This window comes from Chaetura pelagica, unplaced genomic scaffold (assembly GCF_000747805.2).
Source record: "Chaetura pelagica isolate M959 unplaced genomic scaffold, ChaPel_1.0 scaffold199, whole genome shotgun sequence".
NCBI classification, from domain to species: Eukaryota; Metazoa; Chordata; class Aves; order Apodiformes; family Apodidae; genus Chaetura; species Chaetura pelagica.
The window spans coordinates 1,906,502-1,924,023 of NW_009970714.1; the positions used below are offsets into that span (position 1 = coordinate 1,906,502).

The 17,522-nt window shown below is 37.1% G+C and overlaps 1 protein-coding gene across 1 annotated transcript in view; it reads right to left on the minus strand.

The window, feature by feature from the left end:
* Window positions 1–785: 785 nt before the first annotated feature.
* Window positions 786–17,522, minus strand: part of PRKAG2 (protein kinase, AMP-activated, gamma 2 non-catalytic subunit) — a 114,202-nt gene continuing 97,465 nt past the window's right edge. Inside the window, 9 exon segments of the mRNA XM_010006001.1 lie at window positions 786–1,884; window positions 4,492–4,585; window positions 7,153–7,299; window positions 9,944–9,981; window positions 10,283–10,448; window positions 11,208–11,334; window positions 13,151–13,205; window positions 14,009–14,054; window positions 17,151–17,209. Of these exon segments, the coding sequence (XP_010004303.1) occupies window positions 1,853–1,884; window positions 4,492–4,585; window positions 7,153–7,299; window positions 9,944–9,981; window positions 10,283–10,448; window positions 11,208–11,334; window positions 13,151–13,205; window positions 14,009–14,054; window positions 17,151–17,209 (764 nt within the window). The 3' untranslated portion in view covers window positions 786–1,852.

The window sequence follows — 17,522 nt, forward strand, 5'->3', positions numbered from 1 at the left end:
TGTATCTCTACAGCTTAGGGGGCATTTGCAGGTAGCACTACTGACCACTTAGCCTGAATACCAGGTACCACAAATTATCCCCTCTACACACCCCAGAGAGAACAAGAGCCACTATTTTTAGTTTCTATTATTCCACCTCCCCACCAAACACAATCAGAGCTGGGCTGATGTCATCTCTGATGGCAGCAGTCAGCACCAGACCCTCAGGTCTGCTGTTAAACCAAAACAGCTATTTCAATTCAATACCATCCAGAACTGTAGGGCACAGAGTCAACATGTACCTACTCAGACAAGGTGCTGGAGAAGAATCTACAATGTTTTTCACAGAGTAAGGAAGTGGGATAAGCCTAAGAACAGTTTCCATTATGTACTACAGGAGTATTTTTATACATGAAGGATCCAGTAAGAAGAAAATTCACATTTAGTTCAAAATTTAAATTCTAGAAACCTGAGGGATTCTGACAAAAAAAAAAAAAAAAGGGGGGGGGGGGGGGGGAAGGCTTTTTCTTTACTATTGAAAACCTCACATTTCATAAGCAAACTGAAAACTGTTAAAAGGTTACCTCTATGTTTATGAATGAAAAATAACAGATCAATTTAATGCCATTAGTACAGTATTCAGGCTGGAAACATAGCAAGTAGTATTGCCTGCATTATTCCATTAGTATAAGCTGCCTTTAAAGTCAAAGGAAAATAAGAATGCTTCTATACCTAACTTAAACTAATCAAAATGCATGTACCTTTAGACATGCAAAAGCACTTGGCAAGAACTGCTAAAAACAAACTGATATTATAGGGTTTAATTTATTTCATCTACAAGAATCTACAATTAGAAAAGTCTCATCTTCAAACTTTATAGTACATTTACATTAGCAGATACTCCACAGCTGTCCTCACTCCTCCCCTTCTGTACAAATCATACACAATAAAAGTTTTGTTTTACAAACATTGCTTTACACCCTAATATAGATGAAAATACTGTTCTCTGCCACCTCCTCCATGGTGCCTGTGTATTACAGCACAGAGCACTTTGGATCTGTGCTTTTGGAATCTTCAGCTCAAGTAATACGGACTGATCAACAGGCCACAGCTTCTGCAACTTCAAAGTTTTAAATAATGAGAAAATCTACCACTTGTTTGTATAACAATCAACAGTTTATTAATGGATATGGTGAAATTTTAGCTATCCACCAAGGATGTGTAAAAAATTGTAATGAAAGTAAAAATAAATAAAGCTGTTTTTAAAATCAGTCTTGTTTTACATCTCAGTTCAGAATGCAACATTGAACATAAAACTGTCATGAAAATTTTAAAGTCTACTGATATTCAAATTACAGCTTTTATGACAAATCTAATGAGAACTGAAACTGATTTGGTTTTAGGTTTAAAGACTTTCACATTCAAATACAGTGTCTCGTTTAGCACAATACTTCCTTTGACAGTGATGGGCAACAGTGATGACATATTGCTGTATTTTGACATAAGGCACTATGATATGAATATGCCATACACTTGCCTTATGTCACATATATCCATTGCTGACCAGTGACTTCTGTCAAATACAAAATGAAGTTTCAGAATACAGTGCATTTTAATGAAGGACATCATGTGAAGTCTTCCAGCAAATGTTTCGAAGACATTTTGAAATACAAGCCTACATTTTAACATAAGCTTTTGTCATGCTGCTTTTTTGTGACATCACTGGGGGGAATAGACTCATCATCCATCACTAAGTCCCAATACACATTCCCAACCATCCTGCTCTGTTCTACTGCAGTCACTGCTCTTGAGACAAACTTGACCCAGAAACTTTGTTCAAGTTCTCCTACAAACATGTATACATTCACAGCAGTCATTCACTTTCATTCTCCTTTTGTTTGGCACCTGTTAACAGAAGAGGAAAGCAAGTGTCATTTCCTTATGCATGTAACACTTGGCTCCTGGAAAAGCATGGCTCAGTCTGAATGCTTCAACTTGGACCACATTATCAGAACCTTAGAACTGGAGAGCATTTATGAGAAACACACTTCAGGATTGCTAAATGCTAACGTAAAACAGAGTGAGGAAGGCCTTGAGACCGTGACTGCTTCTAACTTCATTGGCAAGGTAGCCTAACTCTTCTGGGAAGTTACTGAAAGTAGCTTTGAAAATTCTCCCCTGCACAAAAAATTATCTAAAAAAACCCAACCAACTAAACAAAAAGCCACATTCCAAACGAGTTCATCAGCTTAGAAGCCAAGCTTAATCATCATAAATGCCTCCAAAAATGAAGTCCTGCTTGAGAACAACCTATATAGGAATTCAGTTTAACTGCACTGTGTTGGTGGACCCATTTTTCCTAGCTCAGAGGCAGCTTTTGCTTATAGTAGGGATCTGAGATCTGTTTGGCAGAACTGTAGAGCACCTTACCGCTTCTTTAAGTACCCAAACTAGCTGCACACCGGGCAATGACTGAACGCTGTGCTGAGTCTGGCTCCAGCATCCAGCTCTAAGAGAGCAAGAATCTGTTGCCAGCAACTTGGAGCTACTACTTGTAATGTATAATCAAGTGCTGAAACATTCATTAAATGCATCCAGTTTTCACATCACAACTGATACTTCTACCCCTTAATGTAGGATGGTCTTAATTCCTGACAGCAAATACATTTTCCTTTCTAGTTTGAAAAAAAATATGGAGATTTTAGGGCATGATTTATCTGGTTTTCTTATGCATCTACTTTAAGAGATAAATCATACTTCAGGCTCTACAAACTAGATCTACATTGCAGACCACCTCACTTTGTGAGACAAGTCACAATCTGAAACTATGCAGCTGCCTGTGGAACTGCAATCTAACGCTTAACTGCTCCTGGAAAATGCCTTCCTTCACCTCATCTCTTCCAGTGGCATAATCCTGCCCTCTCTCTTGCTCTAACCCCTGCACTCAGTACTAAACTCTTCTGTGAGCCAGTTTAGTGTGTCCAACTGACAAAATCCTGCAACTTTTTTGCTGGCTCAGTTTCGTGTTAGATCAATGAGTTAAAGCATCTCACAGAGACATCTCCTAAGTTTGGATGCTGCCACATGCTAAATGCCAGAAGCACATGGCCCAGAGGCTGGGAGCAACAACTGCCCTTTTTAATTACAGAGCACTGTTGTATCAGCTCAGAGTTGCAACTTAAGTGTCCATTTCATTCCAGTATAACAAAGCTCTTGGTTTGTCAGTATCCAGATTTATCTTTTCTTTCTAAACTTGGATCCATGAATAATAAGATTTATTCTCTAGTCACTGGGGAAACTACCTCCTCTGTCTGGAGAGGCACTGTCTGCCTGTCTTTACATCTCCCTCCTAGGGGGCATATATACTCCTCCATTCTCTTTCTACGCAATGAGCCCATTTGACTCAGTCCTGGTTTCTCATACTTTCACAGAAAGCTGGATTACATACTTCTCCAGGTCCCTGAAAGGAACTAGATGCACTGACATAAAACTTCCAGCAGTACTATCAGTTACTTCTTTTTGAGAAGTCTTAGTATTTAAAAAAGCTACATTCACTTTTAAAAAAAAAATAATCTACAGATGAGCAAGACTTTTGCATTATCATGTTACCTATCAGTGCAAGTATGAAAGTATGAAATCCTTTAATGAAAGTTAAGCTTGCATTTAGACTTTCTTTTCTGAAGGACATATCCAGTTCAATTTGTTTAGTCTGATATTTTGAGGCAAAATTCTAATCAATAATTTGACTTCCTCTCAAAGCCATTTGACTTCCTCACAATGCCCAAAGAGGGCTTTGCTTCAGTTGTTGTGACACTGAAATAATTTATGTGGTCAAAGTTAAATTAGTAACAAAGTAGGTTGGTAACTTGGGCAAAATGTTAAAAAAAACAACAAAACAAAATCAAAACAAAACCAAGCCCCCACCCAACATAAAAGTAGTATAAATCAACCTACTGTTGGATTCTTTTGTTAAAAGGAACCTGATCATGTCTAGTAACACACTAGATATTTCTATTGGAGTACTTCTGGTGGGCTGGGGTGATGTCTCTGCCGTAGTTGTGCCAAGCAAAACCCACAGGACAGCAGGACAACTGCAGGACTTGCAGAGCTAGTGGTGAGCACAGCTGCATCCACATGAAGAGCACCTGGCCAGAGCACTGAAATTCAGGGAAGTGGGGAGGGTACCCTACTGTAGATGCCCTCTATACGTGCAAAATTCAACTTCATCCTGTTTTTACTTTTAAAACATAAAGAGCTTTTTTTCTAAAAGGAAAATGCTTGTACAGCAATGGTGTTCATGAAGCTTCTGCATGCATTCCTCAGTGAGCAAAAGACTGACAGTTAATATTTTGTCAGCTTTTTCCTGAAGAGAATGAAAAGCATATTGAAGAACTATGATCAAACAGTTACAAAAGCTGAAAAATCAAAAGTTTGTCATTGTCAAATGACAACCAGCAGGGTGGACACACTGCCAAATGGCTCATGGCAAAGGACAGAAGGCAACATCCATACCTGCTGGTGTGAGTACCAAAGCTTGTAGAATGTCAGAAAGGGAGATGATCCCCACGATGCTATCTGCTTCATTCACTACCACCAAACGATGAACCTGCAGTAGGGAAAATATCTTGAGACATTTGCCCGTTTTAAAATAATAGTCAAAGCAAAGAAAAACAAAACAAAAAATGCAATATGAAAGCAAGTAGGAAAAAAAGAATGGTTAATAATATTAGCAATTCCAATCTCACACAGCAATACAAACATGCTTACCCTACATACGTAAAAAAATAATGCATGTTTAAAGAGCCCACAGCTACCTGACAGGACCACAAGATCTGAAGTGACAGCTAAGCTGAGATTTAGGTCCTTAAAATACTTCTGCTCTCAGAAAGTGGCTCTCATATCAAACACTCTTCCCCAACTTAGAGGCTGTGCCCAACTCAGCATGCAACCTCAAAAAATAAGGTACAGTAATAAAATGAGGCTTCCTTCTGAAAACTACTTGCTCAACAGAGAAAGGCACAGCACTAAAACTTGTTGTATCTTGACATGTCCAAGTTGGCTTTAACCTACTATTCTTGTAGGGCTACACAACTGGAAGTGACTGCCAAAGTGGTTTTAAAATCTTCAGTTTACATGAAGGCTCAGTGCAAAACTTTCAATTTATTTGTGCAAATTCACTGTAGAGTTAACAAACACAAGGACACAACTTGGATGAAACGTTTATCAACAGTAAGACTGTATTTTAAAATAAATTATTTTATAATTAACAAATCTATTCTAGGAAATATTTTATGCTACAAAACATTTGTTCTAACTGTGGAGAAAGTAGGTGGGTAGTCCTGTATCCTGAGGCTCACTGGCCAGGGCAGCCTACAGCAGTCAAAGACCCCTGCAGAACCAGGAGAGTGCCCTAATGTCTGTCCTGGCACCAGAGTCCATCACAGCTGGGCACAGAGTTGTATAACTTGAACCACATCTGAACTGGCTCCTAAGGACATGGAGTCCTGGAGGGAGTCCAGAGGAGGCCACAAAGATAATCTGAGGACTGGAGCAGCTCTGCTATGGAGACAGGCCAAGAGAGTTGGGGCTGTACAGTCTGGAGAAGAGAAGGCTCTGGAAAGACCTTAGGGCACCTTCCAGTATCTGAAGGGTCTACAGGAAAGCTGGGGAGGGACTTTTTACAGAGGCTTCTAGTGAAAAAAAAAGGGGAAATGGATCAAAACCAGAAGACAGGAGATTTACATTAGGTATTTGGAGGAAAATCCTTAGTATGAGGATGGTGAGACCCTGGAACAGGTTGCCCAGGGAAGCTGTGGAAGCTCCATCCCTGGAAGTGTTCAAGGGCAGGCTGGATGGGTCTTGGAGCAACCCTGGACTAGTGGGAGGAGTCCCTGCCCATGCAGAGGGGTTGGAACTAGATGATCTTTAAGGTCCCTTCCAACACAAACCATTCTGTGATGCTAAGTAAGCAATCCTAAAAAAGGGTGTTTGTCAGAAGTTGAGAGCCTACTATGTGTTTACTTTTTACCTAAGTCTTCACTATTTTAAGTTCAAGTATCAGCAGCTGTAACGGTGATGACAGTTATAAGAATTTTTCTCATAGAGGTGATAGCAAGAAAACTGCATCAGTCTTTATTAAATAGATATTTTAATTTATGGTTGAGGTCAACGACTTCGCTTCTGGACAAATACAAGAAAAGAATTATCTGATAAGTCATATCCACCTGACACAGGGAGGAAAGAAAGAGGGAAAGGAGAGAAAATAATATTGCATTTTCTTTTTGATGAAACCATGTTGGTGATATTTTAGATGGGGTTGTTGAGTTTTATATTCACACTTAATAATGTTATCATTCTCTCAGTAATTAAAGCAAAATGGACAATGTAATTGTTTCAGGTTTGTTTCATTTCTGGTAAAATCAAGCACTCATCTGGCTACTAGAGATAACTAGTAGCTTCGACTGAGTCATTTTTACATATAATCTCACTATGTTTAGACTGAACCTAATGGTAGTAATTGTTTTTAAAACACAAATGGCTAAAGCTTCTTAAGACAGTAATAAAATTATCCCAATTTGAAAACTGTATATCTGCAATGCTAAAACTATCCCATTTCAGGAATAAACTCAAGCAAGTACAGAGTGTTATAAGTAAAAATTGCCTCATGAAGGTTCTAAGGGGTTATTAACACAGTAGAAGTTTTACTTGTATCAAGTATATGCATAGTTATAGCCCTAAATGTGTGGGGGGAAAAAGTGTCTTGTAATTCTCCTGTTTCACAGTATTTATAAGACAGCAGTGCAGGACTCCGTATGTAATTGTACCCATGACATTCCCTGAACAATAGGCCAACCAACCTAGCTGTAAGCTGGAGTTTAAAGAACTACTGGTCTGCAAAACTTATGGCAGGCTTGGAAGAAACTTGACTCTTTCAATAAAAGCTCTGTAGTCAGTTCAATTAATGTCATAAAACAAACACAAATAACCGAGTGCCATTATAGACATACTGTACAGTACTTTGCACATCCCTATAAGCATCTCTAAGCTAAATCTATGAAACATAGCTAAACATATGTAGTTCAGAAAAAAATACTTTCACAAAGTAAATAAAATGAATTTATCCTTTGTAAGTTATACTATTACAGTGAAGGGAGAAATAAAAAGGGAACTCACCTCAGCCTTCACTATTCTATCCACAATGGTCTCCAGTGTTTCCAGCATACTACACTTTACAACACCTTCAAAATACTGAGAACGGTGCTGTAGGGCTTGTGTCACCGTGATATCTAGGTTATTATATGTTTTTTCAGCAGCAAGATTCTGAAAAAAACCCAAAGGCACATAACACATCTCAGTACTTCGTAATAATGTAAATATTTTGGCATCAAGTAGATACACATTTCTGGTGTAAATTGAGTCTGTTCCAAGTCACATACTAAACAAAGCAGATGCCCTTCAGCTTCAGTTTCTGGGAACATGCAATTATGTTAAACACCATATGACAGACTGGGTTAATTGATAAAACTGTTCTGTGATATGCATTAGGCCACTGAAACATCCTATGATGCTGATACTTGGCTTGATGTCACTCATCCTGCTTTTGCCACGAGTAGAAAACAAAGATGGAAGTTCTACAGATTTTAGCATATACAGACTATAAGAATATACAATTTTCCTGTTTGTTTTTCATAGCATAGGGGAGGAGACCAACTTCTCTGAACATGACACATGAAGTGTCATAGTGGAAATCTGAGTAGAGAGCAAATTGAAGATTTCCTTCAACTTTCTTATTTGTGGGCTCAAACTCCCTCTCCTGGACTTTGCTGGCACTGCCATTTGACAACAATTTCTGTGTGCATATATATATATTTCAATGAGTACTATAAAAATAATATAAAAACCCTTGACCACCACTAAAAGTAAGAAGATTAAAAGAATTTGAAAGCTGACATTCTCAGCTTGCCCTTTAAGACCAAGACCATGCTTGTAGCAAGAGGACTTTGTCCAGACAAGCAAAAGCTGCATTTGTAGGTAAGACCATAGCAATATTTTGATGGTGTTGGCACATCCTGGCCTATTGATTTTGTGTACTGAAGCACTGAAGGAAGAACAAAGACTGACTTTTAAAATGAAAACACTGGGCCAAGCAATACAATGAAATTATTTTTTGGCTAGAATATGCTGTGATTGGTCAAGTTTTTGGATTGAATCACAGCAAACATGACAAGATAGGTTTGAGATGATGATGAAGACACAAGCTGTTTTACTTCACTCATTTAACTAATTCCTAATGAAAGACATGAGGAGAATACAAAATCCTCTGTAAACTGAAGTCACCCTACACACAATAATTAGTGTTATATAAAACTACTTTTATACCATCACACCATTCCCAGGTTTCTCCCATCAAAAACATGGAGATTCAGAACTCCATTAAAATGAAATAAATACATCAACTTAGCCAGCTGTGTATACAGGAATAGCTTAACACACCAATTTAACTAAGCGTATCAGCCACATGGTTTAAAGTTAAAAAACACCAGCTGAATCTTACTAATTCTATGTTTAGTGGAAGATCAGACTGTACATTTCAGATTGTTTTTTCTTTTTTCAAGCTTGAAGATCAGGCTGAAGCAGACTGATGAAAAACAGGTTGCCTCAGAGGTGATTATCTTTGAAGAACAGAATCTTTTCCCCCCCATTTAATAAACAAAGTAGTGTATGTGGGGAAAATCACAAATAATTGCTAGATGCCCTAACTCTTTCCTGTGTTACTAGTTAAGAGCAGTTATATACTAAAGATTTTATGGTGGCTTTTTTTTTTCTTGATCCCAATATATCTTTTTTCCAAATAAATCATCCAGTATCTCTTAAAAATTTTTGTTGTTGTTGTCCCATCACTTAAACCAAAAAAAGAAGTGAAAAACATAAGGGACCCTCTTCCTTTGTGTCTTTCTGAAGAAGAATGGAAAAAAAAAAAGGAAACACATCCTGCCTCCAAGTCTAATGCAGTTATAAACTAAAGTGAAACACTGAACTGGCCAAGTGTGAAATTTCTGTGTCTTTGATGTATCACCCCACTACAGCTACTGCCTATTCCCTGACCAGCTTCTGTGGCAGAACAGAATCATTCACAGTAGAGAATCCCTAAGAACAGAAAGACAAATGCCTAGAAAAGACAAGCAGGAACAGTGACGTGGTGAAATTTTCAGTATCAAGAGCACTGTGTGCAGCCAGAGATATAAGCTTATAAGTATTTCCATTTGGGACTATCCTCCATATTTTGGAAAGCATTCTATGTAGTGTTACAGACATCTGGGTTCTTCATTAGCACTAGCAGACTGGTGGAATAAGCAACTTGGGCATTTAAATTGCTAAAAAATAATGTAACTATCAGAAGTTCCAATTAGAAGGCAGGTGCATACAGCTGGGAGGAGACTGGGATAAAAAACCTAGATGTATTTTTCAAGGTTCTGAAAACCATAAGAGCAGCCCTTGCTCTCCCAGGCTGGCAAATCATGGCATGAACCTGACTACACTGTTGCACTCCTGAGGGAAAACCAGAAACAACAGAATGAACCAAGAAGTTTTAATTCACTGAGAGGATAAAGCCACACCAGCCTGCATGGAGGAATCTGCATTCTCTTTGAAAACAGTCAATCCTCTCTCAAAAATACAATCAAACATAAAAAGTCTATGCCCTCTTTTTGTAAGAGTACAGCCAGATCTAATTTTGGGTAACAGCCAGAACAGTAGATGCCTGTATGCAAGTGGTATTACTAAGGATAGCTTACATAAACAAACAAACAAAAGTAATGCTGGACTGGGTGAATTGCATCTGTTTTATTCAGTTTGTTAACAAAAGCCTAAGGAAGAAAATAGCAAAAAAATTACATATTAACAAATTAATTTGGAAATGCTCATTGCATATATTTTTAAAAAACAATTTAAGAGTTATACTTACTATTACATCAAATTTGGAATAAATATCTACAACTTTTCCTAAAAAGAAAAACAAAAGTTAATAAAGTACTTAAAATAGACTTTTTTTGCTTCCTTTGTTATCTTTTAATTACAAAAAAAGAAAAAGGTCAAGAAGGAGAGACGGAAGAAAACCCCAAACAACCTACCAAACCATGAAGTTCTTCCAAGCCTATCAACCATTTTGCATAAATATTTCTTTATACTCCCTTTCTCCCCCCACCTTTTATTTTTATTATTCTTTCTCCTCCCTCTCTATCAATCCAGGACTCAGCAGCATTTATCTTCCCACACTTTTATACACAGAAGACCCAACACACACCTGACTCATCCACAACAGGTAATGCCGATATCCTTCTCTCTACAAATATATTCAAGGCTTTAATGATAGGAGTGTCTGGATGTATGAAGGCAATGTTGTGGTAAGTTCCTATTCCAAGTTCATCCAGATTCTTCTTCATAAAGGCAGGCTTTGGCATCTCTGACATCTAGGAAAGTCAGAATGAACGTATTTACAGTGCAGTTTTCTGCACCTACCATGCTTTCTACACCTACCCTGCTTCCCTATGATTGTCATGTATGTTAGGTAATAACTCATCCACCTGCTGACTCCAAAGGACTGGTACAGATTGTTATAATCTCCTATGACATTAAGGTCAAGCCAAAAGAAGCTCAGATCTAGAAGCATTATTTCTGTTCAAAGAAGCTCTAAATTAAGACTATAACTATTTATTTTTCTCTCATTTTATATTTATTTTTGTAGTAACCCATCACTAAAAGCCTTTAATCCTAAACTGTGTCATTCCCACTGAAACTGGAGAGAGAGGACAGCAAAACATACTATACACTGACTGCTTATTTTGAACTCGTTACTTTGTTTGGCCTCCTGTTTGTCCCTGTGACTGACAGAAGCTGCCACAGTGAGTAATGGTAATTTTGTCTCTGGGAAACTCATTTTTCCACTCATAAACAAGCTTCTGAAGCTGAGCAGATATTCCAGAGAAGACAGCAAACTACTCAAATGGCCAAAAACAAACACCTTGGTGTTTAGATTTCATTAAATGACTGAATCAAATTAAAGGTAATGTACAGGTGCTACATCAAGCTTTCATTTCTCTGTTATAAAAAGAGATACATTATGAATATGGAGGTTTATAAAGAAGTTTCTGTCTAAGACTTAAATTAACTTAAAGATCTCTACTGGGGGAAAAATAAATCAGTTAAACAAAGCGTAACTAAATACTTACAAAAAGCTGGAGGAACTTGAGGATTCTTTTATGGGTAAGTATATAAAGTGCATTTCCACTGACGGGATCTATAACTGGCAACCTGTGGATTTTGTTTTTGATCAATGAATATACAGCATCAAAAAGGCTGAGGAGAAAAAAAATAAATTAAAAGTCAGTTCTAGCTACAATAACTAACATCAAATTATACAAACACATGTATAAAACTCCATGAAGTACATCTTGTGAGTAATCTGTATTACCTTTAGCATTTTAGAAAACAGAAGAAGAATTAACTTTTGCAGCTGGTAAAACAGATTAACAACAAAATGCTCATGAACATCTAAAACCAGTAAGAAAATGTGATGGAAATACAGAACATTTTTGTGGCAGAAAGAGTAGCAGAAATATTTTTGTAAAAGTATAAATTGTTTTTCCAGTGAGTGCTGTGCTTGCAGCATCCCTGCACTCAGACTGGGTATTTCTGATCAGAGACAAAAGTAAAAAATTGTTTTCCTGCCCTTAATGCATCTCAGTCCCAAAATTCTGTAACATTTTCTTGGAAGAACTTTTTAATAGTTAAGTGCATATAGCACACAAGCACCACAATTACCTAATCATTTCACTGAATTATCATTGGGGATTGGCAGAAAGTTATTCTCAGAAGATCTGAAACATTCCTGCAGACACTGCAGACTACAATTTAGCAATACTCCAACTGCTGCCATTCTGCTCCTCTTGCAAGTAACATTCTGCCGTCTCTTAGTCCTAGTGAGACTAGGATAAAACAGCTGACCAACAAATTGCAATAAATTGGTAAAAAAAGTTAGTAAAACGTTGATAAAAGCCTATTTGCTGGAGGAGGCTTCTTCCCATACACAATATGTTCCGAGTCTATTACAGGGATGAACTGTCCCCACCTGATACATGTGGAGTCAAGATTCCCACCATTGCATTGTACATTCTACTTCTGGAGTGAGCATTTAACAGCTCCTAAGACCTGAAATCTGATTGTCCCAGAACCCAAGTCCATTACTGTGTCAGGTCTTAAGCTGACTTGCGGTATCATTCTATACATGTCCTGTACATGTCCTACACGTGCATCTTCTTTATTGCAATACTTCTCTTGCTGCATCTTTCACTGAAAGCAATTATGCTGGTTTGTTATCTTAACAATATTCTTTGCAACCAATGACCATTGAAAATTCATTCCTTATGACTTAACTGAACAGCTTATTAATGATTTAGTGGCAATTCTATTGATAGAGCACATCATTACTTTGAGGTAATCACTAGAGTTCCCTTCACCAGGTTCCTTGGATAGGGAATAAGCAATCTATTCCACAAACTGAAAGCAAGAATCAGGACTTCACTCTTCAGTTGAGCAATTAAGCAGCACTCAAGCTGTTAAATGATCAACAAAAGCACTCCATCTCCAGGTACCTTTGGTAGATAAGATATAATGGCAGTTAAAACTATTTCTTTCAAACTCCATCAAGAAGGACTGGACAGTTATTTACACTTTGAGGAACACAATCAGGTAGTAAAGAACAAGACACACAGATATTGTATTTTCTTTAGTTAAGGAAAATTACTTGCATTGAAAAGTACCGTAGGTTTTAATTACTATGATTGCAGAGAGCAAGGCAGCTGAAAGGCTCTGCACAATTTTTTCTTTTCATGAAATAAACACAACTTGAAAACTAGCTTGAAGGTGTCCATGTCTAGTTTATTACCAGAACAGTTACACTGATAAAAAGCAAAAGTTAAACTAGAAATTCTCTTCTTTGGATAATTAAAGAGTCCTCACTTGCAATAAATACTCTCACACCTTCTTGATTATAGTCCATTGTTGTACTCTAGTTCGTAACATAAATTGTTTCTTATTATATACACACTTACATTAAGTACTGAAATAGAGTTAGTTTATTTCAAGTTAAGGAGACTGAAAAGCAAAATCCTACCTTGCATCTGGGGAGATGTTCACTAAAGGTTTAAATGTCTCTTGTAAATAAAGCTCTGTGTATAGAAAATTAATAAACAATTACCTGTTCATACTAAAACGTTAACTTTTAAATGAAAGCATTTTATTAATTAATACATAATTAAGGGGAATAAAAAGAGCAATATAGTTACTTTAGATATTCTACCACTAAAGCAAATGCCTCTGTATTAACATTAAAGAGACAAGCTTTAAAAGCTGAACTAAACTGACTACCAGCAGGGGTCACTGCAACAGCAGCAAGTAATTCTTTAGCAGTTCCTTTTCTGAGCGGGTCTGCTGCATAAAGTACTTATATGTATATATATTACTCCATAGCCTATAGTCCAGTTTTGACATAAAGCTTCCTTCCCAAATCCAGCACTTCTGTTCATACCCAGTATGTTCTATACATTTCTAGTCACTCACAAAACTCCTGAGCATTGCTTTTTGCTCATCTGTCAGATCACTCAGTACTGGGTCATCTATTCATTCTGCATTCTGGCCTAGATACATCTCCATTCCACGTATACTCATCAACTCGACAGTCATACATGCTGCCTGACTCCACTTTTGTTTATTGCTTTTTTTTCACTGGAAGAGCAAGATGGCACTAACGTTGAACAAGTGGCAAAATACCATATAACCCAGATCACTCAAGTCTACATACTGTTTCAGGTAGAAAAATTAGCAGCAGAAGCCAACAGACAAGCTTTTACTGCTCTTGCTTTTGTTAAAAAGGATGGAGAGAGACAAGCTAAGTCTATGATTATTTTAAAACTATTGTACTGAAAAGCATTAGAGAATTTTAAGTTATCAACCAAGTAGTAAACATTCTTACCCCTCCAGGTTTCTATCTTGTGCTCCTCCAATTCATAAATCTGGACCTACAATGGGTAGATAGAAAGTTTAACTAAACGTACTAATTTAAATCCCATTATCATTAGCAATATTATAAATAGCTGAATTATTTCCTTACATTCCATTGCAGGCAATTCAGAGCAAGAACAGTTTAGAGCAACATTTCTTGGCAACAAGAAGAAAAGGAGCAATGGTAATGGTTTTAAATTAAGAGCAGGGAGATTTAGGTTAGATATTAGGAATAAATTCTTCATTCCCTGTTCATGCAGGGGGGTTGGAACTTGATTATCTTTAAAGGTCCCTTCCAACCTTAATGATTCTATGATTCAATCTCACTCAATACAGCATACTATACTGGACCTATTGTTCCAGGGGACAGGAAAGATCTTTTACCTACCTATGTTTGTAATTTAGTTCTCTTCTAGACTCAAAGGCATCTTCTCAGCATTTTATTCTATTCTATGCCAGAGTAAACCCTATGATGATTCCTCACACACTTAGGGCAGTAAAAAGCTTAACCTGATCACTTGACTTCTTAATACTAACAGAGAGGAACTTTACTGTTCCTTGATTACAAACGAGCTACAGCACTTGGTTTGGTGCTCAGGTCAATCAGAACCAACATTGGATCCTTGCCCAAGTTTAATTTTTTACTGATGTTACATTCTTCAAATGATTTTGGACACTGCATCTAAGCCATGCATGCTCTGGACATTTCTTCTGTGCCAGCAAAGTTGCTCATCTGACCTGTGTTCAGTTGGTCCCAGGAGCCAAACAGGCAAAAAAAGTTACAAAAATGTTGTTGGTTTAGTGCTGGTTAAGCTTCTTGCACTGGCTCACAAAAAAACCCAACAAAACAAAACAAAAAAAACAGGCAAATGATACTGGACCAAGGATGTGGCAAATCAGCACCTTTTGATGGCATCTTACCATCAGATCAGATCAGCAGTAACATCACACCACCCTCAAAGTCCAGTCTTTGCAATTGAAGAAAAACAAACCACAAACTCAAACCAAAACCAACAACAAAGACATGGTCACATCACCAACTTCCTGCTGCTCAGCAGTTGTTTCACAAACTGCCATCCCTTACACAGCTCTTCTGTCAGGCACCTCTGCAAACACTGCTGAAGCTGAGGAGCTTATAGCTGAAGGGTAGAAGTCTCCACAAAGCCTACAACATTCATCTTTGAGCTAAAGGAGACTACACTAGAGATTACCCTATGCATCCTTTGAAGTGTGTAAGGGAATGTTAAATTGATACACTATCATTAGACTACTTAAATATACCATTTTTGGCTGACATAAAAGGTACCTACAGAAGTTAAATAATCCTTTAGAGCAGTTGACAGAAAAAAGGCAGTCAAGACAGTGGAGTGCAGTTCAGAAGACCCAGCTGGTGATCAGAAGATGAGGAGACTGCTTTAGGTGCTGATAAGGCCAAACCTACCTCTTGGACCACGCTATAGAGATAAACTGTTGGGATGTTCCTCATCAATCATTTAAAGAGATTAGCTAGGACCTGAACAGCAACATGCTTCACGCTCTGTGTGTTGTGAGGCATTTTAGAAAGAATGACTGAAACACTTAAGAATTATATTTTCAACCTAATTTTACCTAGTAAGCCTAGAGCATTCCCTGATGGAACATCAATTTATTTCTTTTTACAGAAGACTGCATCAATCACTTAAGTAAAATGTTGTCAACTTCTCAGCTATTCATCTTTACTGCTGTCATTTTAAGGACAACCTATGGAACAGGATGTTAAACAATGTAAACAGGAGTGACAACAGTCAGATCTTCAGTAAAATTACATGGAAAAAATGAGTAGTATTGAGGTTGAAGGTCACTGCAAAATGGAAACCAATTTAAGGAAGTTGCCAATATGCAATCACTTGTCATTTGCTTCTCTCCCTATCCCTTGTAAATCTCCAGGAGAGGGAAGTTAAATTCTCTAAGAAGAAAGGACAGTGGACCACACAACTGGCATCTGACAGGAATTTCAGTGTAAATTTTGAAAATTAAGATGAGCTTTGAGAAGACTAATATATCAGATATCTACTTCACCTAACTGTTCTTGATTTTTCAGCTAATAAAACCTAGCACAGATGTTTGTATTGGTAGAGGGAGAACAAGAAAGGGGGAACAAGAAAGAACAAGAAGGGGGATGTAGATGTTTCTATCAACAGGTAAGCTAGATAATTTTATCAACTGCCTGACAATGAGAATTTTACATTAGTTAATTGAAATCAACAGATCTCCAGCTGATTATACAACTCAGCCATGTAACTAAAATATCTGCATCTAGATATAACTAGTTTAACTTGTTTATTCTACACCATCACTCCAAGACCAGAGTAACCTTTTAATGGATCCAAGCTTCTCTAAGTTAGCATTGTGCTTAACTCTGGAATAGCTCTATCATAGTTATGAGACAAAGATCATTATATAAATATGTGAACCACACATCACTACGTACTTGATTTTTAAATACAATATACTTTTTGGTGTAAAATGAAGGCATCCTCCTCAAGTGTTTTTTGATTGATATTCACCACTTATAGAGCTCTTATTACTATGAAAATAGGTGCTTTGAAACAACTGAACATAAGTACAATGATCAATAATCAAGCATTGAAACAACTGAACATAAGTACAATGATCAATAATCAAGCATTTCCCTTCATAATTTTTGTATCACATCTAGTTTTTAGCAGGTACATCAAGCCAAGTCCTTCATCTCAAATGCATTCTTTATTAGGTGGAACACTAAGTGGAGCTTTGTATCCAAAACAAAGGCTATCATTATGGGAAGCACTACACAAAACATAATAAAAGGTAGTACTCATTAAGGAAATTCCTCATGCTTATACATACAACTGAAGCAGACAGATAATACTATCTGCCCAAGCTTTAGCTTTTACAGCTAAAGCTGGGAACTGAAACAAGTTATCCAGATACCATTCTATCGGCCAAAAAAACCCCAAAGTGAGTATACCCATGTCATAACTAAACTTCCAAAAGACTTGAATAACAACAATCATCATCAATCTTTCAGTTTGCTATTTCAGTCTCTGTATTGTGTGGCAAATGACAAAAGTATAGCTTAACATCATACTTACCATTGGAGATTTATAGTATCTATGCAGTATGTTAATGAAATCTGTAATTGTTAACATTCCTGTAACAAGTGATACATAAAAAAGGTTTTTCAGATATATGCTTAACATACAGAACTTCCAGCTATTTTCTCTATTTCTATTCCCAATATAAAATTTAATAAACATTAAATCCATATAAGATACTATTTGTATTGGACTAACCAACAGTGGAATTCCCAAATTTTCTATATTCACTTCTATATTGATACTTCAGAATAAGAAAAGCACAACTGAATATAAAAAATTAAACTAGATCTTTCTGCTCTTCTTTCAACCTGATTCAAAGAAAACTTGAATCCAGACTGCATCCACCCCCAAAAATAATGGAAAGAG